Genomic DNA, 24,820 nt, shown 5'->3' with positions numbered 1-24,820 from the left:
TGTAACGCCACCATTTATTACGTCTTCACTGCGGTAAAAAAGTCATTCTATTTCTAGAGACCAAACGGCATCCTGGAGACATTCCTGGAGAACTCCCCCTGCTCCCAAGCCTCAGATACTGATTTCAATCCGCTCACCCGTAGAACAGAGAGGGCTCCTGGTGGAGGGAGAGGAGCCCTGCTGAGACGCACTGTCCTCGGCTCGTGCCGCGGCCTCCCTCGGACACCAGCCCTGGGCCCTGGGAACCAGCCTTTGACTTCTCAGAGTCCCAGTGTACAGGAGGCCACACAGCGGCTAGTCCCTGGTGAGCCGTGGCTGGCCCTGTGGGCAGGAGGATGGGGGCTGGGGAGGGGCGGCGGAATCCGGGGGCCTCGGACACTGACGCGAGGGCATGGATTGAGCTGTGCTCCACACTGCCCCGTGCCGTGGGTACACCGTGAGCCTCCTGCTCTGTCCTCTGGGATCAGGAGCAGCAATCTGGCCGACAGCCCCGGCCCACTCAGGCAGGGTGCACATGTGAAATGGTCTCACTCGGGGCCTGGGCCAGCCTGCCCCAGCCCCTCAGTGTCTGTAAAAAGTGTACATCACTAAAGCCCTCGACTATCCAGAGAGCTGGTCTTGGAGACCCTGTTTCCTTTCGGGAGCACCTCCCTCTCTTCCATCTTTCACAGGAGCCTCCAGCCTGACTCACAACCTGTCTGTCACCTTGGAGGTCGCAAAGACTCAGCCTCGCTGGGAAAGGTCCTTCATCTCAGTGACTCCCCAGCCTGTGGCCACCCCAGCACCAGGAGGGAAAGCAAGGCTCACCCCAACTCAGAGTCCTCGCTCCTGGCCCGTGGCCCGCTCCGTGCAGGCACAGCCCCCTCTCCTGCACCCCGGCTCTGGGGATCCCAGCCTGGCCCAGCCCAGCCTGCGGGGGACTCTAGGTCCAGTGGTTCTCCGGGACCAGGTTCCTCTGGTCCCTTCCACCTGAGCTGCCCCTCTGCAGCCATCCCAGGCCCGACACTTCCCTGGTCTTCCCGAACGTCTGCCACTGAAAACGACCTGGGCAGGCCCAGGCCGGGGCCGGCGATGGAGCTGGCATCAAAGGCACAGACGCCAGCTGGGGTTCTGCTCCGGAGGCTGGACAAGAAAGGGGGGACACACCCAGTGGTGAACGGGGTGCTGGCAGTGGCTGCAGGCTCTTCCAAGGGAGGTGGTGGAAGGACAGGGGTGGCCCTGAGAGCAGCGGCTGCCGGGCCTGGGGTGTGTGGGGTGGCAGGAGCCTCTTCACCCCACCACTCGGCAGGTGCAGCCAGCACGGCTTCTGCACCCGTGTCCCTTGCTCTGAGAAATGGCGATGGTCCCGGCTGAGGATGTCTGAGGGAGTGGCCTGCAGCCCTCTGTGCGTGACAAGGTACATCCCAGGGCTCCAGTCTGCGCTGGCGCCTCTGAGAGCTGTGGGGTGAGAGCACAGTGCCGGCTGAGGACTGGGCTCCCAGCGGCCCCTCGGCGCAGGCACACGGCAGGAAACGGCCCCTCCTGCCCCAGAGCTGGCCCCTCATCCCCATGCGAGGTCCTGCTCAGGCTGAATCCGGGCTGGGGCTACGGTGCCGTCATCACACTCTGCTCGCCATGGTCCACACTCCAGAGGCGGTAAAACTCAGCAAAGTCCACGTAGGGCTCGACGCGGCCGTCCTCGCCGGGCGGGAGCGAGTGGGCAGGCCGCGAGCGGAAGAGGCCCCCGTCCGAGCTGGAGCTGCTGCTCTGGGTGTGCGTGCTGGTGGACTGCAGGGTCAGGGTCGGGCTCTGGCTGCGGGGATGACAGGGAGAGTCAGTCAGGGGCCTTGGCTTCCAGCCTGGGGACAGAGAGGCCCCTACCTCGGCCAGCTCCTCGGGCCACAGGCCTCTCTGACAAAGGCGACTACAAGAGCCAGCCCGAGCAGATGTTCCCAGGGGCAGACGAAAAGTCACACGTATTTTTTAAGCCATAGTTAAATGCAGGTATTTAACTGAAGTAGAACCGAATAAAATGGACCCCTCAGTTCCAGTGCTCCACAACCACGCACGGCTGGGGGCTCCTGCGGACGACACAGAGCACGTCCATCCCCGGAGCAGGGCTGCGCTGGGGCCATCTACTCCCAGCTGTCCCGTCTAGCCTAATTCAAACCTCAGCGACTGAGGGGGGGCGAGGGATCTTCTCCCAGCAGCCCCTCCTCCTACGCCCTCCTGGCCACGTCTCTCTCACCAGCTTGAGTCCTCAGAGCTCCCTGAGAACCCACCCTCCGTCAGAGCACGTACCAGCCAGGAACTCCCCGGTAGCCCGCCGTCCTGCAGACCCCCAGCACCGGGCCAGCTGGCGGGGCGCCGCTGACGCCCAGATGCAGGCCAGAGGGAAGGGGCTGTCTGGGGTCCCGGGGAGTTGGACACACAGAGGATGGCTGGTTCTCCTGCCTGGTCTGGGACCTCAGCTATCACACTTTGTGGACACAGCTGGTGGCTTCCTCTGGGCAGCCCGCAGGGGAGGGAGGCCACCCCTACTGCGCTCGCTCAGGATGCCCGTCATTCGGCTGCCCGGCAGGCCCCTCCAGGCCTCGGTGGTGCTGCAGGAGCAGCAGGAGCAGCATGGGGGCAGGGAGAAGAGAAGGGCCCCAGCGAGGCAGAGGGAAACAGCACAACTGCCCCCCTCCGTGCCCTTTCTGATTGGCCACATCCTCTGAGTGGGCTGGGTGTGGCATCCCTATTATTCTGTGCAGAGCTGGAATGTGGAAACCAGATCCTGGCCCCGTGGTGTGGGGGGGTGGGGGTGGGGGTGTACATTCCACAGAAGGGAAGGGGGCTGGACAGCAGACCTGTCAGGCAGGTCTGCCGTGGGGAGGGGGCCTGCTCGCCCCAGCCCCAGGCTCCAGAACCCCTGCTGCCTCCACTCCTCCCCCTGCCTTAAACTAGAGAATTCACTTCAAAGCTAAAATCTGACATTTTAGTCAGAGCACTAGCTCTGACAAGCCGGTACAGGCCAAACAATGTCCCTCGAGCACAGATGGCATGGGAAGGCCACTCGACGTCACACATGCCCAGATGAGAAAAGACAAAAGAACAGGAGGGGAACCTTCCTGTTAAATGGAAACTAACACACAGGACTTGCAAGAAAATACGGCCCGAGGGCTGCCAACCTGAGCCGCCTGACCCTCCTGGCCTGCTCGCCCTCCCTGGCCCGCACCTCCGGCCCTCCCAGTCCAGCTGCAGGGAGCCGCTGGGACCTGCAATGCCGCCTCTTCCTGCCCCAGCGTCTGGGGGCCTCCCCAGGAGTGGAGGGGGCAATCTGAGAGGTGAGACCCGGGGGCGCCGTCCAGCACATGGCCTGAGCGGGGCTGGGGCTGGCGGAGGGCTTACTTGGTGAGGGTGGGAGTGGCTTCGTCCAGGGTGGAAGCGCTGTGGGCCCCGTTGACCAGCTGGCCCTGGGAGGGCATGACGAGGGACAGGGTCACGCTGGTCTTGCTGGTGCTCTGGGCGCTGGAGTAAGGCACGGACACAGGGTACACGCGTCCTCCTGCGGCTTTGAGGGGAAGAGAGTGGTGGGCCAGAGGGAGCGGCTGCGGGGGAACCCCGGGGTGGCGGGAACAGGCTGCTCCAGGGCCCTTGGGCGCGGCGTCTGAGGGGCAGAGAGGACAGGCGGGGAGGGTGGCCGGGCTCCCTGGGGACAGCTCAGGAGTGCCCGAAGCAGAGACTCTCCCAGGCCAGGCAGGGCCTCCTCTCGCAGCAAAGCACAGGTGGCGCTCTGAGCAGCAGCGTCAGGTGCTGTGCTGCCTCACGAAGGCTCCCCACCTGGCTTCCCGCGAAGCTCTAACCCAAGGAGACAAGTGTGCTCCCAGTGGAGGCCAGCCCAACAAAAACAGCTGCAATAACAACGGGCTAGAGAAACTCCAGTGACCCTGGTGTCCATGGGAGAACAGGCCCATCTGTGGAGGCTGGAGCACTAAGGCCTGCTTGTCTGAAAAAAGACCAAGACACGCAGGCCCAGGATCGGAGGGTCTCAATACCAAGCAGCTCTCAGCACAAAAAAGAGCGACTGCCTCTCCTCCTGAGCAACTTGACTTCAGAATTAAAAAGGCAGAAAGTTGGGGCTGGTCTGGTGGTGCAGAGGTTAAGTTCGGTTTGGCGGCCCGGGGTTTGCCGGTTCGGATCCCGGGTGTGGACATGGCACCACTTGGCAAGCCATGCTGTGGCAGGCATCCCACATATAAAGTAGAGGAAGATGGGCATGGATGTTAGCTCAGGGCCAGTCTTCCTCAGCAAAAAGAGGAAGATTGGTGGCAGATTTAGCTCAGGGCTAATCTTCCTCAAAAAAAAAAAAAAAAAAAGGCAGAAAGTGGCCATCTCCCCCTTATACTTGACAAGGTTGGGGGACAGAGCCAGGCTTCAGGGGACCTTCTGTCCACATGAACCATCTCACCCAGGTCTCTTCCTTCTAGAGCCTTAGTTTCCCTTTCTGTAAAAGCAGGGTGCCACCTGGCTTTGGGTTGTTAATGAGGACAAGGGAAATGTATGGGTATAGTGCTGGCACTCAGCCACCGTCCCCATGACGCAGCCCACAGCCTGCAGGCACCCTGCACTCAGGCCCCTGGGAGGTGCCAGGGCAGGTGGTGGTACCCTCACTTCACAGACAAAAGGAGACGACAAACGGAGCTCAGAGAGCCCAGGTCAGAATACTCAAAGCCAGGCCTCCCCCTCCCCCTCCATCCCAGGCAGCAAGGCCATCGCCTCAGCCGCTCTGCGCCCACCCCAGCCCAGGAAGGCGTCCCCAGGCGGCAGACTGTCGGCACAGCACACGTACCTGGGGCTGGGGTCGGCGTGGGCTGGCTCAGCTCGCCCAGTGGGTAGCCAAAGTTCCTCACCAACAGGGTCATGTCCTCATGCCTCGGGCAGAACTTGGCCCGCTCCCCGCCGCTGGCAAAGGTGTCACCGTGGATACGCTTCACCCGGTCCACCACGGCCTGGGCCACCGAGTCCAGGGAAGTCTGCTTGGCGAACTCAGTGTCAATCATGGCAGCGATCTCCTGGGGCAGGGCACAAAGCCTGATGAGGGACAAGGGGCCCAGGACTGCGGGCCCCAACTGCAGCGCCCACACAGGACACTTGGGGCCACCAGCCAAGCAGGTGAAGGAAGCCCCACCAGTCAACCTGTAATCCGAGCTTTTCAAGGTGTTCAGGATAATCCTTCTGGAACTTTCTCATTAGAAAAGGAGTGACCTTGTGATCTGATTGTTGGCTCCCATACCAATACAATGGGGGATAAGATCCACCTCACTGTTATTATGGAGATTAAGTAACAACGCACGTGAGAGCAGGTTCCTGAGGGCAGGTTCGTGAGGGCAGTCTCGAGCTGGCTAAAAGCCCTGCATAAACCATAGTTGTCATTAAGCTTCCTTTCTTGGAACAAACTCATTGTATTCTGTGATAAGCCAATTTTGTCAGAAATTGGGGATACAGAATGAAGACAGGGTCCCTGCCCTCAGAGAAGTCCACTGGCCGATATACTCTAGAAGCCACTAGAAGCCACTGGATAATTCTATCGTGAAGACCAAAGAAAAGAGAATAAAGTCACAGTGACGATAAGATCAAAAACACAAACAGAATCCTCTCCGTGACTGCTGGCCACCAGTTCATGGTGGCAGGAGCAGGTAACAGGACATGACCTGGGCCCGGCCGGGGTGGGCTCAGCTCCATCACTGACTAGCATGTCACCTCAGCAAGACCCTGAACTCTGTGACCCAAGCCCCCTAACCTGATGTGGCCGTGAGCCCCGCCTGCTCTGTTACGAGGCTCCTGGAAGGAACCATAAGGCAAACCCGGTGGAGCACCTCGACCACAGGCAGCGGACAGGACCAGGCACACAGGGCCCTTTCCTCCTAATTCTGCATCAGAAAGGACAAAGCAGGAAAGGTTACCCTCCCATGAGAATCACAGGGAACACACCCAAACTCATCCGACCGCCCCAGCGGTCCAAGGTCTGGTCCGGGCAGCCTCCCTCCAAGATCACCCCTGTAGCACGGCCCCGAAGCCTTGCTCACTGCCCGTGTTTGATGGGGGACACCAAGGCCCTGCGTGTTTCACACCTGGCCCGCCCCACAGTCCCAGAGGCAGATGTGATCACCCTTCCGAGAGATGAGGAAGGAACTCAATTATCTGCAGCTCAGGGATGCGAAGGAAGTGGTGGAGCGGGACTTGGATGTGCGGAGGATTCGATGGCCTGTGTTCTGTGTACCAGGCCACACCCCTTTGGGCGCCCCTCCTTGGGCCAGGGCCCTTCCCGACAGTCTCCAGAGCAAGGCGTGCCGCGGAAATTCACCGCCATCTCTCTCTCTCCCATTCGGCCCTGCTCAGGGCCCAGGGACTGAGACAGCCTCAAGGCAGGGAGAGCACGGCCTTCGGGCGGCAGGTGTCCTTGGTGTGCTGGGCTTTCTCTTCCCCCAGCTTTGAACCCAGACAGCATTTGAGAGTCAGAGCCCTCAGGGGCGCTGAGCACTTTGGAGCTGGGCAGGAGGGCAAGCTTGGTCCCAGGGGAGCACGCCACCCTGCAGGCTGCTCAGCTGTGCTCTGCCCGGCGCAGCTCACCTGGTTGGCCTGTCCAGGCCCGTGGGCTGCCTCCAGGGCCTTGTACAGCCCCTCGGACATCAGCACCAGGAAGCCAGTCACCCCGTCCAGGGGCTGCGCACCGTGGATTTCAGGTTCCGCGATGATCGGCTTGGACTTGGCAGAGCTGTGGGAAGAGCGCGGACGGGAGAGCTGTGCTTGGAACGGCCCCTGGGGACATGCGTTCCGCTGAGGAGAAAAATCTACACCCAGAATGTAAAATAAAACACACATCTGACAAGAGGAAAAGCATCAGACAGAAGAGAAAACCAGAAAATCACACCTGTCTTCTGAGGGCAGCCACTAAAACAAAGGTCAGAGGGCCAGAAAAGCGAAGAGGCAGCCGGGGTCAGGAGGGCAAAGGTCAAATGTCCCATCCTGGCCCACTTCTGCATCTCCTGTCCACAGAGCCTGGGAAGGGTGGTCCGGCAGGAGGGAGGGGTTCTCTTTTAAAAGCCCATCCTCCTGGGCTCCTCCAAAACCAGTGTCCAAGCTGACTCAGACCCCCATACCCGCCCTGTCTGCACAAGGATGGTTCCTGAGGCCCTGTCACAGCCAGTACGGTCAGAGCTCCAACATGTGCACGGGCACACGGAGGCCAGCAAAAGAGGATGCTCCTGGCACCAGTATCGGGAAGAGAGAAGTCTGGAAACATCCTGAGGGTCCATCGGTAGGGCCGGTTAGGTGAGTGCTGACTCTGCCACCAGGGGAATCCCATTAGCTGTTCCCAAGAACCCCACCAGCCCCAACTGCAGGTGTGCGGGCAGGGAGGGACAGGCGCCTATGAGGAAAACAGTAGGCGCAGAGCACTGGGAAGAAGGCTGGGGACACTAAATGGCATCTGTGGCTGTTTTGGGAAGGATGCCCACCCCTCCCCCACCCCCAACACACACACACACACACACACACACACACACGCACGCACAGAAACCTTGGGGCAGGACACACGAGAAACCAGCGGCCTCCAGAGAAGGCGTCCCGGCTCGGGACAGGAGGCAGACTTTCACTGTGCACCCCCGCTGCTGTCGGAATTGTTTTAAACCACAAACGTCCTTCCTAATACAGCAAACAGAGCCCCACCAATTAGACACAGGCTCCAACTCAAGAGCCTCAATCTTGTGAGAGAAGGGAGTTCTAGTACGTGCTTTCTCAGACCCGAGATGGCATCTCACACACAGAGATGCACGCGCCTTTTCCCAGTCACCATTCTCACATAGCTGAGCCGCTGGCTAAGAACACGGGCTGCACTCAGGCTGCCTGGGGTTTGAGTCCTGCCTCGGCCACTGCCGACCCTGGACCAGGCAGGCCGCCTCATCTCTCCATGTCTCAGCCTCCTCATGTGAAAACGCATTTGGGACAGTAACAGTCTCACCTCGGAGGGCCCGAGCGAGGACTGAGTAAGAGGACATGTGTGAAGAGCTGTGCACAGGCTTGGCTCAATGACAGCTCACAAGTGTATCATCGCCCATTTGCTGCCAAGAGCACTAGGGGGCACCCCGAAGGGCTAACTCCTCTCGCACCTCTGCCCTGGCCCCAGCCACACCAGCACTGACCAACAGGCCTTCAGTCAGTCCCCATCCACGCCAGGCAGCCCACGCCACCCTGGCCTCTCCTGCCAGGCCCTGTGGCACCGTTGCTGCCCTCGGCTTTGGCCCAGCTCCCCAACTTGACCTCAGCCTAGCCTGCCACCGTGGCTCTACGGGACCCTAGCTCCTGGCCTGCTGGGTTCGGGGCCTCACACCAACCTCTCAGGAGGAAGAAAGAGTCCCCTTGGGCTCTACCTTGGCTGCACCTGTTCTGCCCCTAGAGCCTCAATCTGCTCCTGCCCCAGGCCCTCTGGTCTTACAAACAAACGGGAGCAGCAGGGCCGGCCTCCTACCTGAGCAGGTCGATGTCGGTGTAGCCGTACTTGACCTTGTAATCCCCGATGCGCCTGGTGCTCTCCTGCCCGCAGATGATCCCTACTTGCTTGATCTTTCCTGCGTCCAGACCTGGCAGAGGGAGCACACGACAATCCCAGATCTTGTTCACAAAGAGGAACAAGAAGAAGGGGGTACAGACATATCCAAGGAAGCAAGGCAACGAGAACCCACTGAACGGGAAATGTAGTCACACTGGGCGCCCTGGAGAGCGGCTAATCCAAAGTCCCCCAGTCCCCAGCCCCATCAGACCACCCCTCACTCGGAGCCCCTCCTCCACACAGGATCAAGCACTGCCCAGTACGGCCCCCTCTCTGCTACTCCCACGGCTGGGCTGCCGGCTACCTGGGGAGGGAGTGGCCAAGTGGCAGCTGGAATCTTGGGACCTCTCTGGCCTCTCAGTCTCCACCAATTAACAGTGAGCACCTGTCACGTGCCTGGTACGCTTGGAAGCATTTTACACACATTAACTCTTTTAATCCTACCCTGAGGCAGTGTTACTATCATCCTCACAGAAAACTTGAGAGAGTCCCAGATGTCGCCAACTAGCAAGCGGCTGAGATGGGATTCAACCCCAGGCAGGCCAGGCCCAAGCCCAAGGTCACAGCCTGTCAACTACCAGCCACCAGCAGGGAGCACAGGGAGAGGCCCGGGTCGGCCTCCCCACTCGCACGGAGCCCCGTCCACATCCCCTCACCCAGCTGCGAGAGGCGGAAGAGCTCATCCTCGTTCTCCGTGGTGTGATCCACGTTCAGCTGTGTCACCTGCAGCCCGTCCACCGTGGATTTGCATAAAAGGGCGCGGTTCGTACCTGCAGCAGAATTTGAGTGGCTGAGCAAAGACTGCGCATGGGAAGGACAGGAGGCCGTGAGAGGACAGAGAAAAGCATCTCACCCATGGAAATCCTTGAAATGAACAAGAAAATGGGCCCAGCCCCCGGGGGCGAGTCAGCACTCAGGGAGAGCTGATGAGAGTAAGGAATTAGGCTCAACTTTTCCAGTGTCATCCTAGGATTAGGATTTTAATAAGAGACCTTTTCTCTCAGGAGACACACTGAAATATTTACAGGTAACATGGCACGATGTCTGGGTTTGCCTCCTGACAATTGGTGACAAAGGGCTGCAGGAGAACCGAGAGACTGGCCCCCAGGTGCTGACTGTGGACGCGGGGGATGGGCACAGCGGCTTCACTAAACGCAATTGTCTCTGACTTTATACATTTTTGAAAATTTTCCATAATGAAATCTTAAGGGAAGGAGGCAGAGAGGGAAGGCCGTCACCAGTGGGGTCTCTTCAGAGCTCCCACAGTAAGCGCATCCTGGGTCCGGCCCTGTCGGGGCCCACAGATCGGAACACCCCTCCGGCCCGCAGGCTCCAGTCCACACCCAGCCCACCTCGCTGCCCTCCACGGGGCACCGAGTGCGTCTCCCACAGCCAGACAGACAACCTCTCCCAGAACAGGAAGCCACTGAAGAGACCGGGGGGACATGACTCGCCCAGGCCGAAAGCCAGTCGGGGCAGAGTGGGGACTGAAGCCTGGACGCCTGCCTCCCCCTCGCTTCACACTCTCCCCTGGGATGGAGACACTCCTGTGGAGGGACGGGGAAACACCCGGCGGCCTCAGGGGACTCAGGCTGGAAGTCTTCCATGTCTGGCAAGCAGACTGCCCCAAGAACGCGTGGACCCTGAGGCTGACCTCGCCCTCAGCCCTCCGGCCGTGGACAGGCAGGCGGCTCACCAACATTGGCGACGTAGAGCTTGTTGTTGAGAAGGACCGCCACGACGGCCATGGCCCCTCCTGAAATCTCCCTCTCCAGCGTCTTGAGTCTTTCGAGGATCTTCTGATACTGAGGAGGCAGCTGGTGCTGGGGGACACCCTACAAGCCATCAGCAGGGGTCAGAGCAGGCGGGTCCTTGGAGACCATCTTGCCAACGCACCCCCCTCACAGAGCAAGGAGTGGAGGGCCCGGCCAGGATGGAAGCTGCGTGGCAGCCCCACGAGAGGCCTCTTCCAGAAAGCTGGAGGTGACCTCACTTGTCTTGTGGGCTCTGACAGTGCTGGTGGGTGACGTGCGCAGGTAGGTGACGAGGCTGTGGACAGACTCAGGTCGAGGACAGACCTGGAATGGCCTTTCCTCATACCCTTCATGGCCCACGCCACACTGAGCCTCAGAGTAAAGCTGCCCACAGTGGGCCAGCGAGGCCCTCGGAGGGCAACCCACAGCTTCCCACGTCCCCCAGTCAGGAGCTGTTGTCCCCCTGACTCCTGCTGCTCTGGCCCAGCTGTGCCAATGGCCTGGGAGTAACAAGAAACTGAGTCCTTGCTCCTAGCAATGCTGGGCCGTGGGGAGATTACCTCCGGCAGCTGGGACTGGAGGCTCGCCTTCTCAGCCAATGCGTCATCGATGGACTCCAGGAAGCTCCTCTCCACCACATCGAAGGCCTGGAGGGACAGGGGACGGGGAGAGGGGTCAGGGCAAAGGCCGGTTCAAAACACCCTTCCCATGTGATGCTGAAACGCCCCTACTAATAGCAATGAACTGTGTTAACCGCAGGTCCTCACGTGATGGGGGCTTCACAAGGCTTCGCCAGGCGCTGCTGCTCCTGCAGAGCAACGGCTGACAAAGACTTCAGCCCGGGGGCCGGGGCCTTCCAAGGGGCACTGAGAGTGGCCAGCGAGCCAGGAGGCTTGCAGTGAGACCCCCTGGGGTGGGTTCAGCTGGGCAACCTCGGTCTCGTCGTCTCTGAGCAGAGGAGCACCGCTCTGAAGGGGCATGAGATGACGCCCCCTGGGCACTTAGCACACGGCTCAGAGTGAGTCTAGATCAGTGACCACTGGTGTCATCACTGCGTCCTGCTGGTCCGATGCTGGTCACATTGCTGCCTTTCCCAGGGGACCAGCTGAGAATCACTGGCACAGGGCCCTGGGGCAGGAGAGGGTGCTGAGGCCCTCGATGCTGAGGCAGGAGAACGGCTGGGAACAGTTTCCAAGGACCGGGACCCCATCTTCCCCGTCTAGAACTAAGTGCCTCCGGACACTTCCAAAAGGAGATGCCAGGAGGAAAAACCCCAAAGCAGCAGCAGCAAGCAGAAACAGACGGCAAATGAGCAGCAGCCGTGAGGTGCAGGCCCAGGGTGCCTGCAGCAGCTCGGGCTGAGTGCTGAAGCCCACCTGGAGGAAGGGGTCCCCTAAATCACCTCGTTCCTAGCAGGGCCCAGCCCCCCCACCGCACCCCTATGCCCAGGGTTCCGTCCCTAATTCCCTTTCCCCAGGAGCATCTCCCCCAGAGCCGACCCCTCACCGGGAAGGCCTGCTGCTGGCTGCCAGTCCCGGACTCTCGGGAAGTGGGGAGCCCCTGCCGCTGGGAGAGGCTCCCAGAGTCAGCTCCTCTGCAGAGAGAAGCTGGCAGGGTCCTCAGACCAGCTCTGGCTAAGCCCGCGCTTCACAGCGCAGGGCCGAGTTCCCGGGTGACACGATGCTCCCAGGGCGCGGTCCGCGGCCGGAGCCCCAGTACCTGCACCAGAACGCGTCGCACGTCGGCCTCGGTGTGCTCGGCGTTGAGCTGGCCCAGCAGAAGCTCCGCGGACAGCCGCTGGGCCACGAAGTTGGTCACCCGGGTGCCATCGTAGCCATTGAAGACCCCGTACAGGAAGCAGTTGTTCTCACTCCTACAGAGGGAGGGCAGGAGGCGGTCTGAGACCGGCTCCCAGGAGAGACGCCAGGGCCCGGGGCACGAGGAGGGACCGGGAGGACAGCAGCTGTGGCTTCAGGTGCCCACCTGGGTCCCCCCACTCTGACCATCACTTCACTCTGGCCATGACCTCTGGGATGCCCGCTGCCCCCAGTGTAACAGGCCCTGAGCTGCCCTGAGGTCTAGACGTGGAAGGGACACCAGCAGACCACCTCCCACGGGCCACATCTTACTGGCAAACCCCATGGGAGACTGGTGCAAATCCGCTGCCTTTTCTTGCCTGTGAAGCGACTTCCGATGCCCAGAGAGCACCGTGGGCACTCTCACCTGAACTTGAGCCAGCTGTCCTCCGGGGGGTGGCTCTCGGTGCCCTTGCCGTCAGCAGAGTAGGTGCGGTTGGAGGCTGAGCCAACCCCAGAGAGGTGGCAGAGGGGCAGGTCGTCTGTCCAGCTCGGCTGCTGCTCCTGGGGAGACACCAGGAGACCAAGAAGCGTCACTCTCTCCCCCAAGGCAAACCCCACCTCACCTTCTTTTTCTTCCTCAACAAAAACCCAGCAGGCCCAGAGCCCCATACCGAGGGCTCCCCTTCTTTCTGGAAAACGATGACACTTGTAATCAACAGACACCTTCAGAAGGGTTTGCATGCCTGGATGGCCAGTCTATAAACCTGTTCCCTAGCAACCTGAAGATCAGAATTCCCCACCGCAAGGCTCAGCAGGTCCCCAGGAGTGACTATGTTACGAAACATGAGAGGGGGACACACACAAATGAAGAAAACTCTTCGGAGAAAACTGGGCCCCCCCCCCCCTCACTGCAGTGGCTCTGACTCCAATCCCTCAGGCACTGGCTAAAACCGCAGATTTCCAGGCTCCCCCTCAGAATGTCTCATCCAGGTGCCGCTCAGGGCACGCACTCTGCAGGTGCAGACTCAGGTGCACTCCGATCCAGGTGGCCCAAGACGGCGCCTTGGCCAACTGACTGACAAGCGAGCCTCAGTCACTCTCCCTGGCACTGGGGCCTCCACCCCCTGGTCTCCAGTCTACCCTGGTGTCCTCTCCCATTGGCCCCCACCACACCCTTCACCAGTACCACATGCTTGCAGCGCCCCGCCCCCCGCCCCCCCCCCCCCCCCCCCCCCCGCAGTGGAACACCCTCCTTGTCCCTGTCTAGCAATTCTCCTGTCCTTCGGGACTCCGGCTCAGGAATCACCACCTCCGGGAAGTCCTCCTTCAGGAAGACCCTCCGCAGGCTTGCCTGACAGCCCTCTGGTACTCCTGCTACACCTGGCTTCCTCACTGCTCCTGCCTGGCTGACTCCCACATTCCACCCCACAGATCTCAAACCAGGCTGTTCGGTAAAATCACCAAGGAGAGACACACACACACACACACACACACACACACGCACGCACACACACATGCACGCGCACACACACACATCCAGGCCCCAGTCCAAAGACAGATTCCGAATTTCCTGAATCTCCTCAGGGTGCACTCTGAGCACCTGCATTTTTTAAAGCCCCAGAAATGACTCTGACGCAAGGCCCAGGGGCTACCCCCTGCCTCTCACTGAAGCCCCCCGCCTCCCCGCCGCGCCCCACCCCGCCCCCCGCCTTCCCAGGACCACATGTAATTGGGAGAATCACAGTTCAATTTCAAGGAGAATAATTAACGTCTGGATTGAAAGCTTTACTGAAACACTAAACAAGCACAAACAGTGTGCACAACTTCTTGCACGTTGGCAGTAACAGTCCTCAGAAAAGGATGTGAAAACCACTTCTAAGGGCTTTTGCAATCAGATATGTAAAAAGCCTGTGGTTAGCTGTTGTGGCCAATTTCCTCTTCTGTTTATTTACATACCGACAGAGAGCACCTCTACGGCTTTTTTTCATGGCAATTGCTTTTATGCTGCCTTTATCCTAGCACTTTATTCTGAGCTTTGCACTTCTACACGGGGTGGGAGTTTCTTTTTATTTTTAAATTAACATATAGTAAAACTGCCGTTTTTTGGTGTGCAGGTCACCGAATTTTAACTCCCATAGGGACTTATGTAACCACGTCACAGCCAAGAAGCAAAACAGCCCCAGGAGCCCAAACCCGCTCTCGGGCTGCCCGGCCGCAGCCACAGCCTCCCCTAACCCCTGGCACACAGACCTATGCTCACGCCATGTTGTCCTTTCAAGAATGTCATATAACGTTTTTACTGTGGTAAAACACACATAACAGAAAATTTACTACCATAATTAATCATTTTTAAGTGTACAGTCCAGTGGTATTAAATACATTCACGCTGCTGTGAATTGTCACCATTAGCCATCCCCGTAACTGTTTTCATCTCGTGAAACTGAAACTCAACACCCGCTAAACAACTCCCCACGCTCCCCCCAGCCCTTGGCAGCCACCACCATTCTCCTGGTCTTCAAGTACATAAGCTTTTGAGACTGTGTTCGTTCACTCAGCACTGTTAACCCGAATTAATGATGATGACTCTCTGCCTCCGAGATTCAGCCGGGTTGTTGCGTGCATCACAGGGTGTCCCCTTTCACTGCAGAGCAGCATTCCATCCCACGGATGGAGCAGTTTATCCTCTCACCCAGTGAAGGACAAACGGGCTGGTCTTAGTTCTTGGCAGTTATAGAGAGAGCTGCTATAAGCATTCACGGGCAGGTGTCTGTGTGAACGTACCGTCTCATTCTCTAGGGCAAGTACCCAGGAGACTGCCGTTCAACTTCACAAGAGCCTGCCAAACCCTTCCAGAGCGGAGCACCGTCTGCACGCCCATCGGTAACGCACAAGAGTTCCGGCTGCTCCACATCCTCCCGCTACAGGGTATTCTTTGTTTTTTAATTTAGACGTTCTAAGAGGTGTGTCACCGGGGGTACCTCATCCAGGCTTTAGTTCTCATTTCCCTAATGGTAGCAGTGACGGTGAACATCTCTTCACGTGCTTATGTGCCATCCGAGTTGGCTTATTTGCCAACTGCTGAGTTTTTTATATACTTAGGAGAAGAAGTCCTTTGTTGGATATGTGATTTGCAAATTTTTTCCCCAGTCTGTAGCTTGTCATTTCATTTGCTTAATAGTGCCTTTGCATAGCAAAAGTTTTTAGTTTTGACAAAATCCATTGTACCATTTTCTTCCTTTCAGGGTTCATGCTTTTGGTGTCACGTCTAAGAACTCTGTTCAGGTCACAGAGATCTTCTCCTACGTTTGCTTCTGATAGTTTTACATTTTACATTTAGGTCTGTGATCCATTTTGAGTTAATTTATGTATAAAGTAGGTTTAGGTAAAATTTTTTTTTTTTGCACATGGATACCCAATTGTTCCAACACCACTCGTTGAGAAGACTATCCTTTCTACATTGAATTTCTTCTGCACCCTTGTCACAAATGAACTGATCATACTCGCGTGGGTCTATTTCTGGACTCTATTCTCTTCCATTGATCTACGTGTCTGTCCCTCCACCAATTCCATGCTCTTGGTTACTGTAGCTTTATAGTGAGTATTAAAATCGAGTAGTGTGATGCCTCTAACTTTATTCTTTTGCAAAACTGTTTTGGCTATTCCAGTTCCTTTGCCTTCCCATATACATTTTACAATCACCTTGTCTATAAGAAAATCTTGCTGAGGTTTTGATCAAAACTGTTTTAAATTTGGGGCTGGCCCCATGGCCAAGTTTGCGTGCTCTGCTGCAGGCGGCCCAGTCTTTCATTGGTTTGAATCCTGGGCGCGGACATGGCACTGCTCATCAAGCCACGCTGAGGTGGCATCCCACATACCACAACTAGAAGGACCCACAACGAAGAATATACAACTATGTACTGGGGGGCTTTGGGGAGAAAAAGGAAAAAAATAAAATCTTTAAAAAAAAACCACTGTTTTAAATTTATAGATCAATTTGAGGAGATCCGACATCTTTACGATGTTGAATCTTGCAATCCATCAACATAGTATGTCCTTAAACTTATTTATGTTATTTACGTCTTCTTTATAAGACTTGTTTTTAAATTCACACAATTCACCACAAGAGCTAAAAAGCTACTAATGCCTACTAATAGTAGCCTTCGAGAACAGAAAATATGACCAAAACATACTAACGGAAAAGAAACAGCATTAAGAGCTGAAAATCCGCTCAGCCTCTGATGACACCAGGCACGTAACACTTTCAGGTCAAAGCTACAGGAAAAGAAAAACTGCTTCACAGTAACACAAAATTGTTTCTAACTCTAACCTTGACTCGTCTCATTTTAAAGCAATATAAGTGTCTCTCTTAACGTAAATGCGAACTTAAGTCTTTGGAACCCACGTATGACATTATGCAGAGCATATTCCGTTAATACATCCATCTATTCAACACATATTCACTGGGCATTTACACCAGCCTGGCATTATCCCCACTGGGGGCACGGTGGAGAGAACAACAGAGGGTCCTTATTTGAAGCCTCCTTTCTAGGGAGAGAGAGACTTCCAGCATGTAATACAATAAATACACAAGGCAATTTTAGACAGGGGTCGGTGCTACGGTGAAAATACATCAGGGTAACGGACAGAATGACGGGCAGGGTCTTTTGGATGAGGTGGTGAGAAGGGGCCTCTCTGGGGAAGTGATCTCTGAGCCCGACCCGAATGATTCCAGAGCAGTGGTCATCTCAGAAAGTGGGGGGGGCCTTCCAGGCACAGGGAACAGCATGTGCAACGACCCTGATGTAGAAAAAAAAGCGTGTTAGGTTTAAGGAAGCAGGACAAAGCGAGTGTGGCCTCGGTAGCGAGCAGAGGGGAAAGTGGCTTGCTACACGTTCGTACACATGCCTGCGCATGTGTGCCTAAGAGGGGACAGTGTCGGGCCTTCTGGGCCACTGAAAGGAGTCCATTGCCAAGGAATGAATTATTTTCCAGGAACTGATCTGCTGCCGATCATCCCCTAGGTCTCAGATCTGATTCGCATGCCTCCACCGCTAGGGACCTCACAGGTCTCGGGCAACCCGGCAAATAAATCTCTAAAAGAAGCTCCCTTTCTAGGGTCTGTCTCCTGCCTCTAACTAGAATGGAATTAAGCATAAGATTAGGCAGATGCACAAAAGCATCTCCCCGCTCAGGGGCATCCCATGTCCCCCTGCTGAAAAGACGGGCCAAGAAGCCAATATTCAGCACCCTGAAGTGCCACGACTGTTTCAAAGCACGGGAGGAGACGTTTATACTTTCCAGAATCCTGTGATTAAAAACGAGATTAAGACGGGCCGAACTCGTCCTCTAATAGGAGATGAGCGATACCAACGTGCCGCCCACGATGCAGACCGCCATCAACACTGCAATCACAGCAGCCCCCTGCCAGCATCTCACGCCCACAGGGCACAGGGACAGGCTTCCAGGGACTCGCATCGTTCCAAGAAATTCATACTTTCCAGAAAAAATACATATTACCCAAGCAACTTATGGGCCCACTCAAAGAAGGAAAGGAACTCAAACAGATGACTGAGGGACTTGCCACGTCAGTGTGCGGTGCCCTGGAACAGTTCATCTAGAAGCATCCACGGTGGGAGCCCACGACGCTGCTGTTGGGAGTGGGCCAACGCCCTGCTCACTCCCGCAGCCACGCCAGCTGACGTGGGACCAACAAGCTCTCCCAAATTAGAAAAACCGTGTGTGCGTGCGACAGTGGTCAGTCTACTGAACCAGCGCCTCGTTTCTTCAGAGTCTTTATGACCAGTGTCTGCATACGTCCACAAGGTTAAGTGCTTTTTTTGAAATCTGATTTTCATGATGTTGAGCTCATAATATTTTGGAAATATATTATTTTATTAACTAGCAGTTGGTGTTCTGGTCACTGGGTATGGACTCTAATGCTATTGTTTACTTACGGACAGTCTTTGTCCATTCCTGATAAAAAACACTCAAGAAAACAGCAATCAATGGACGCTTTCTTAACATGCCATTATTTGTATACTTCAGTCAGTCCTAACGCCAGCACCTTCCTTGGTGGGGAAACACAAGAGGCGTTCTCATTAAGATCAGGAACACAGCAAGGATGCCCACTATCTCCACCAGGTAACACTGACTGGAGGTGTCAGCCCACGCAATCAGGTAAGAGAAAAGAAGGACGGCATAAGAACTGAAAATGAAGGACAGTCATCTCTGGTTGCAGTTGATATGATAGCACCTGGAAACCCTAAGGAATTAATGAGAAACTAACTCAAATAAGAGAAATCAGTAAGGTGGCAGGACAGAAAATCAACACACAAAAATCAACAGCCTTCATCTACTTAAAGAAATGATGGGCCTGTACCCTCCACATAAAAATTCCTTCTTGCTGTCAACTAAAATAACAGGGTCTTTCCCTCTGAAGTGCTATCAAGTCAGTCTCCCCCCACCACACTCCTGCAGAGGGTCTTGTTAAACCTAGATTTATATCGGTCAGATTCTATCTTAATGCTTTCATCCCAGCCGTCTAGCCTGTTGACACAGTTTTGAATCTCACCTTTTGACAGATGAACAATCTCACTCAGCTGTCTATCTTGGACAGATAACGCCTTCTATACAGGGTTCCAGATGATTTTTTAAAAACCGTGACCAGGGCAAACAGCATGGGAAGCTAACCCACTTTTGGCAGGAGGTGTCCACAGCGAACACAGGAGGGAAGCGACACCTCCAGCAAAGGTCTGCTCTACTTGAAGAGCCCAGTGTATTTCTGGAGCCTCCAACGAAGAGGCTGCTGACCCTTGAGGTGTAGCCGCAGAGACAAGCACACACTTGAAGAAAGACCAGCTATTTATATACCTGGACCTTGTGAGCACGGTTCTACTTATTTCACACGGGCTCTCTTTAAACATTAAGTTCCTAGCCAGTTTGACTTGGCTCGCTACTAAAATAAAGAAGAAGGCACCCGCCCCCACCCGCCCCACCCCCACTGTCCTCCGCAGTGCGACCCGCCCCCCAGGCCCTAGTCAATTTTGGTCAAATCCATCTGTTTCCCAAAACTCGACCCTCCACTCACCACCTTCAAGAAATTATCCACCTCATGTTTCTTCTTTAAATGGCCACATTTGCTTTTACTCAAATGATTTCACTTTGAATGTAAACTTTTCCAGTATTATAAGTGGAAAACCAGTATTACTTGCCATATCTTGAAGATAACAAAAAACGAAAACAAAGCAAACTTACTGAATTCTAGCTGAAACTACGGCCCGCTGCAGGCTCTGAGCTGGAGCCCTGTCTCGGGGGGGAGATCAGCGAGACTCAGAAAGGTGTCAAGGACACACTAGGACCAAACCAAGTCTCCCTCTTGATCTCATCAGAGACTCTGAGCGAGAACTGGGAGGCATGCCACCTCTCCTCATGGAATGGCAAGTTTTGTACGCCACGCCCAACCACCTCACCACGTGTGTCCCAGACGCTGCAAGGTACTGCCCAAGGCCACGGGGCCCCTTCCCGAGACACCCACCCCCGGGGGCTTCCCGTGCGTAGTGGGCACCCAGCTCCCTGGCCACTCACCGTCTGGCCTTGGGGCACCTCCCCTGTTGCAGCCTGGCATTGTTAATTAGCTATGTTATTCACTGATCCAAAGACACATTTTCAACATTTTAGTATCTCTGAAGTTGGTGGGTCCCAAGTTACTTAGCAGTGAGTTTTCTTTCTTAGTAGTACATAAAACCATGCGTCCTTATAATTAATAGTGTCTTAGCCCCAGTGACATACGGACCATTTCTCATGTATTTATGGGTGCTCCTTCAGTGGAAGGCCTGGCCTAGAATGCAGTCCCCACAGCACTCAGACATTCAATAACAAGTGGCTGGAGAATTCCAGGAGGTTCTACCCGGGTGGGAATGTGGCAGTGGTGGGTCCTCCCTGACTTCAGCAGTGGCCCGGACATCACGCACACTGCTGTGCCAGGTGGACTGTCATCATATGCTCCCACTTCGCTCCACCTTCCTCGGCATCATCCGTACCACGCGTCCAGGGCTGAGTCTATTAAAACCCACCAGACTGCCAAGTCTCTTGCTTCCTTCCTCCACATTCTGAAGAATTTTCGGAAAGGTCATATACTTTCTCTTCACACAAGCCACCCACCTCCCCACCCCTGCCCATGCTGATGCACACTTTCTCCCACGCCCACAAATGCCAGCACCAGCAGCAAGTGGCGCCTGAGCACCCGGGAACGTGAGTCGTGAGTCGGCCGGGAAGCTGAGAAGGGGGCGTCTGGCGCTCAGCACAGCCTCATCACAGAGCCGCGTAAACACACACAGAGTGAGTGCCGACCGCCTTCACTCTTTGATGGGTTACGAGCTAATTTCTCACAAGACATTTAACAGGAAATATGTAAGGATGAAGGCTGTTTCAAAAAGCCTAATTCTGACTTATTGTGGGAGGGAGTTTCCAAAATTCATATTTCGGGATGAAAAGTTTCTAGAGTGATCTGATTGTGTTTAACCCGTCAAGGGCATTACAAACAACTTGTGCACCTATATTTAAGCGTTAGCCCCTCATATACATATGTGACCACGCCACACAAAAAGAGTCCGTAACAGTCCCCACAGAGATTCATCCCAAACTCCTGGGCAGAAGTGGACAAAGCCCGGTTCCGAGTTCAGGCCACAGCTTGAATATCAAATCATAGTATGAAAAGGCCGAGTGTTTTTGTGGTGAAAGCACCCGAATTCCTCAGAGGCAGAAAGGAAGCTCAGAGAGGGAGAAAAACGCCCCCAGGAAGATGGCTCCGGGTGGGGGCAGCGGCTCTTTCTCTCCAAAGAGCTAACAACGCCCGCTGCCTCCTGCCATCCCTATCTTTCTGAATGACCCCCTTTTCCTTCCCCACTGCTCTGGGACCCACTCCACTCCTGGCCCCCACCTCTCCCACTAGGGTTTTCATCAAAGGTCCTCTATGTTTTCATCACAAATATAGTCCTAATACACTCTTAAAGGAGCTACTAATGATTGCGGAGCGTTACTGTGCGCCAGAGCAGCTGGACCCCATTCTGACAGCGTATGAGATGGTCGTAGGTGGCGGCCTAATGATGGTTTATTTTAATGGGTACCTATTACTTTAATGTACATTAGAAAAAATATATAGCCAGCATCTGTGATTTCACAGATATAATTGCTCAGGCTATGTCCAAGTTAAAAAAATTTGATTTCCTTTTTATAATTAAGCACATAACAGTAGTAGAGGCCAAACCAAACTCTTGATTCTCCCAGCCCCAAAGGTACCCCTCTTCCGGGGTTCCCTAAGCATGTAAAGGGGACCGCTGTTGTTCCAACTGAAACTCTGCAGTCCTTCTTGACCCTTCTTCCTGTCACGCACCCCACACTCCACCTGTCCGTAAATCCTATCAGTCCTTCGAAACCCAGCCAGAACCCGGGACCCCTCACCACTCCTCTGCCACGGCTCTAACGCCCGGACAACGTGGAGCGCCCCTCAAACGCTTCTCTACGCAGGGCTCCTTTCCTTCTCCAATCACAAGGCAGGCTGCATCAGGCCCCCACTCCAAACCACCTGAGACATTCCCATCACACCTAGAACAGAACCAAAGTCCACACCCGCATTCGCAAGGCTCCCTGGGACCTCGACTACCACGGCCCCGACGAGCTCCATTCCTGCCACACAGGCCTCCCTGACATTCCCCACAGGCCTTTGCATCCCGTAGACAGGAAGACTCCCTCCCACACCCCCCACGTCATCTCATCAAAGGTTGAGAGGTCTTCCCCTCACCGCTGTCTAAAACAGCCCCTCCAACATTCTGTCCGTGATTCCAGACTCTTCTTCCTCACAGCACCACCTGATCTCATATCACAGATATTATTATTTTTGAGGAAGACTAGCCCTGAGCTAACTGCTGCCAGTCCTCCTCTTTTTGCTGAGGAAGACTGGCCCTGAGCTAACATCCATGCCCATCTTCCTCTGCTTTCTATGTGGGATGCCTGCCACAGCATGGCTTTTGCCAAGTGGTGCCATGTCCGCACCTGGGATCTGAAACGGCGAAACCCAGGCTGCCGAAGCAGAACGGGTGTACTTAACCGCTGCACCACCAGGCCGGCCCCAATGGATACTATTATATCGTATATAATCTGTCTTTATTCATAAGCTCCAGGAGGTCAGTGTCCCCTGCACCTGCACAGTGCCTGCCACATCGTGAGTGCTCAGTGACACTGAGGGAATGAACGGCAGGCGTTCATCATAGCAGAACTGAAGGTGGACTGCACAGCTGGAGTGTGACCACACCAGGCCAGGAGCCTAACGAGTTAGCTCATTTAATACTAAGCACACTCCTGGGAGTCCTCTCGGTAGTGGAAACCGGGCTTCAGGGATGTTAAGTGACTTGCCCAAGGCCATACGGGACTCTGCTGTCCAGGCCTGAAGGCCCAAGTGCTTGTGAACACATCAAGTCATCTTCAAAAGCTCTTCTTCTCTTCAAAAGACCTTCTAAGGTGCCACACAGCCTGGGGACCAAAGGTAAAACTCCTCAGGATGACATTCCCCGAAGCGCTCTGCCATCTGGCCCCAGCACCATGTCAGCAAGCCTCCAGGCTTCCTGCAGGCCTCCGCTGACCCGGCCAAACCAGGCCAACCACAGCCCCTCCACACTGACCCTAGAGCGCCTCATGCAGTGTGCTGTGGTACGCGGCTCCTTCTCCCAAGCAGGACTGCAAACGCAGTGAGGGTGGGACCCGCCTTATTTATCTTCGCATCCCCAGGCGCAGTAACCACAGACTAGCAGCCCTCACAGCCATCTGCTGAATGATGGCATGTGAGCTCCTCTCACCAGACTCACGACAGTGAAGGGCAGGTCAGCAAGCCCCGAACACCACCTGGACACTTCGACACGCTGTGGGCAGGGATGTCTTGATCATCATTAGGCTGGGAGGGGCCTTGTATGACATCCCTGCCATCTCCTTACCCTTCCATCAAATGCTATGTGCTGACAGTGAACTAGCCCATCTTTAAAAGATTCCACCACCACCCAGGAACACATTCTGGAGCTGGTAAAGCTCACCGTCTGTCTAACCCAAGTCCCTTGGGATCCATCACACCTAGAAGGGAGGGAAGCTGGCAGCCACTCTCCTCAGCAAGTCAAGTCGGCCTAGAGCAGTTACCACTTCCAGCATTTGCCACAATCCAGCCAGTGTTTCTGGAATGTTTACTACAATGGGGACATTTACGCAGGGGCTGCGCCCTCTGGGAGCTTACAAAGCAGAGGGCCAGACCCATCTAATCAACTCAACGACAAGGCTGACCTGCCCAGCTACAGGGGTAGCCAAAGGTGTGCGGGTGAAGAGAGCTGTTCCCACCAGAAGACCTGGGAAATGCTGTCGTGGAAGAGCAATTTCAGAGTTTACAAAAAGCTCCTCATCGGTATGCAGCAGCGCAGGTCACTCCCCCACCTTCTAATTCTGATGCTTCAAGACCCTCCAGGGCAGGAGGACCAATGTCTGCTGCATCTCTGTAAGGCCACAGCCAAGCACTAGGCCTGGCTACAAATGCTTTACTCATTATCTTACAAACATTTATTGAATGCCCAGCACCCAGAGGTGGTAGGTGCTGGTGACACTTCTCATTGTCGATTACAAGTCCCTATCACTTTCCAATACAGGAGGGAGACAAGGCCACAGACAAGTATAACAGACTGCGGTGTCTGGGGAGGACCCAGGGGACCGCATCCTGCCCCGGCAAGTCAGAATGGGCCCATGGTGCCAACGTGCGTGTGCATTTACGTGCACATGCATTAGGAGCATGGAGGGGCTGGAGACACCAATGACAAACCCATGAGGGTCCAGACTGGGGGTAAGAGTGAGTCTCGAGACAATGCTCCCACTGCCGGCTCTCACCTTTAAGGAAACAGGCTGGAGGAGGCGTACTGAGTCAGAGCCAGCACCAGAACCCAGGCCGCCACCGCTCCAGCCATTCCTTCGGTGGAGCCAGAGGTTCAGGGGGCTCCTGGAACTGGACTGCCTCTGCCACTGTGTGGCCTTGGGCAAACCACCACCTCCTGTGCCTCGATTTCCTCATCTGTACACAGGAACGATTATACAACACCTATCCTGGGGCTGTTATGAAAGTCAAACTCAGAAACGTAAAGCCACTGGCACAGCCGGCGACAGGGCAGCCGGTACCCGAGCGACGGCTACTCGGATCTCGCTCATCGCCCGCCGGCTCTCCGCCCGGCCCTCCCGCGGCCGCGCGCCACGGCCCCTTCCGGCTCCGAGCGCGCCCACCCTCGACGCGCCCCTGACGCTCGGGGACGCGGGCACCGCGAGCCGACCCCCGACGGACGGCAGGCAGCGCGCACGCGCGGATCTCGCGGGGCCGCACGCGCCCCCGGCCTCGGGAACGCGGGGTTGGCCCGGTGAGGGGAGGGCGGCGGCCACACCCGCGAGGGAGAAGGGCTGCGTCTGCACCCGCCAGGTCCCCTCGGGCTCCCGGCCCCCAGCCCGGAGAGCGAGTCGGTTGCTCACACTCTGCAGCAGGCTCCTCCTCTGCGCCGCCATCTTGGAGGGACCCCCGCCGGCGCGCTAGCCTCCCGCCAGAGCAGGCGAGAAGGGCGGCTAGAGCGACCTGAAGCCGTCGCGGAGGACCGCGCTGCCCGGGAGCATGCGCACAGCGCCACCCC

At 56.1% G+C, this 24,820-nt stretch overlaps 1 protein-coding gene and 1 long non-coding RNA gene across 2 annotated transcripts; one reads left to right on the top strand and one right to left on the bottom strand.

Annotated features, from left to right (window-relative positions):
- Window positions 1-24,820, bottom strand: TAB1 (TGF-beta activated kinase 1 (MAP3K7) binding protein 1). Its single transcript, XM_023631460.2, has 11 exons — window positions 24,666-24,820; window positions 12,550-12,686; window positions 12,046-12,199; window positions 10,887-10,973; window positions 10,269-10,407; window positions 9,229-9,342; window positions 8,492-8,603; window positions 6,595-6,739; window positions 4,814-5,036; window positions 3,373-3,535; window positions 1-1,792 (listed from the first exon to the last, which is right to left on the bottom strand). The coding sequence occupies exons 1-11, from the start codon at window positions 24,696-24,698 to the stop codon at window positions 1,585-1,587; spliced, it is 1,515 nt and encodes a 504-aa protein (XP_023487228.1). The 5' UTR covers window positions 24,699-24,820; the 3' UTR covers window positions 1-1,584.
- Window positions 1,790-15,498, top strand: LOC111771064 (uncharacterized). Its single transcript, XR_011433810.1, has 4 exons — window positions 1,790-3,308; window positions 7,143-7,296; window positions 14,922-15,050; window positions 15,368-15,498. It is a non-coding gene; the product is annotated as an uncharacterized lncRNA (long non-coding RNA).

This window comes from Equus caballus, chromosome 28 (genome assembly GCF_041296265.1).
Source record: "Equus caballus isolate H_3958 breed thoroughbred chromosome 28, TB-T2T, whole genome shotgun sequence".
Lineage (NCBI taxonomy): Eukaryota > Metazoa > Chordata > Mammalia > Perissodactyla > Equidae > Equus > Equus caballus.
This window is presented reverse-complemented; position numbering and strand designations above follow the sequence as displayed.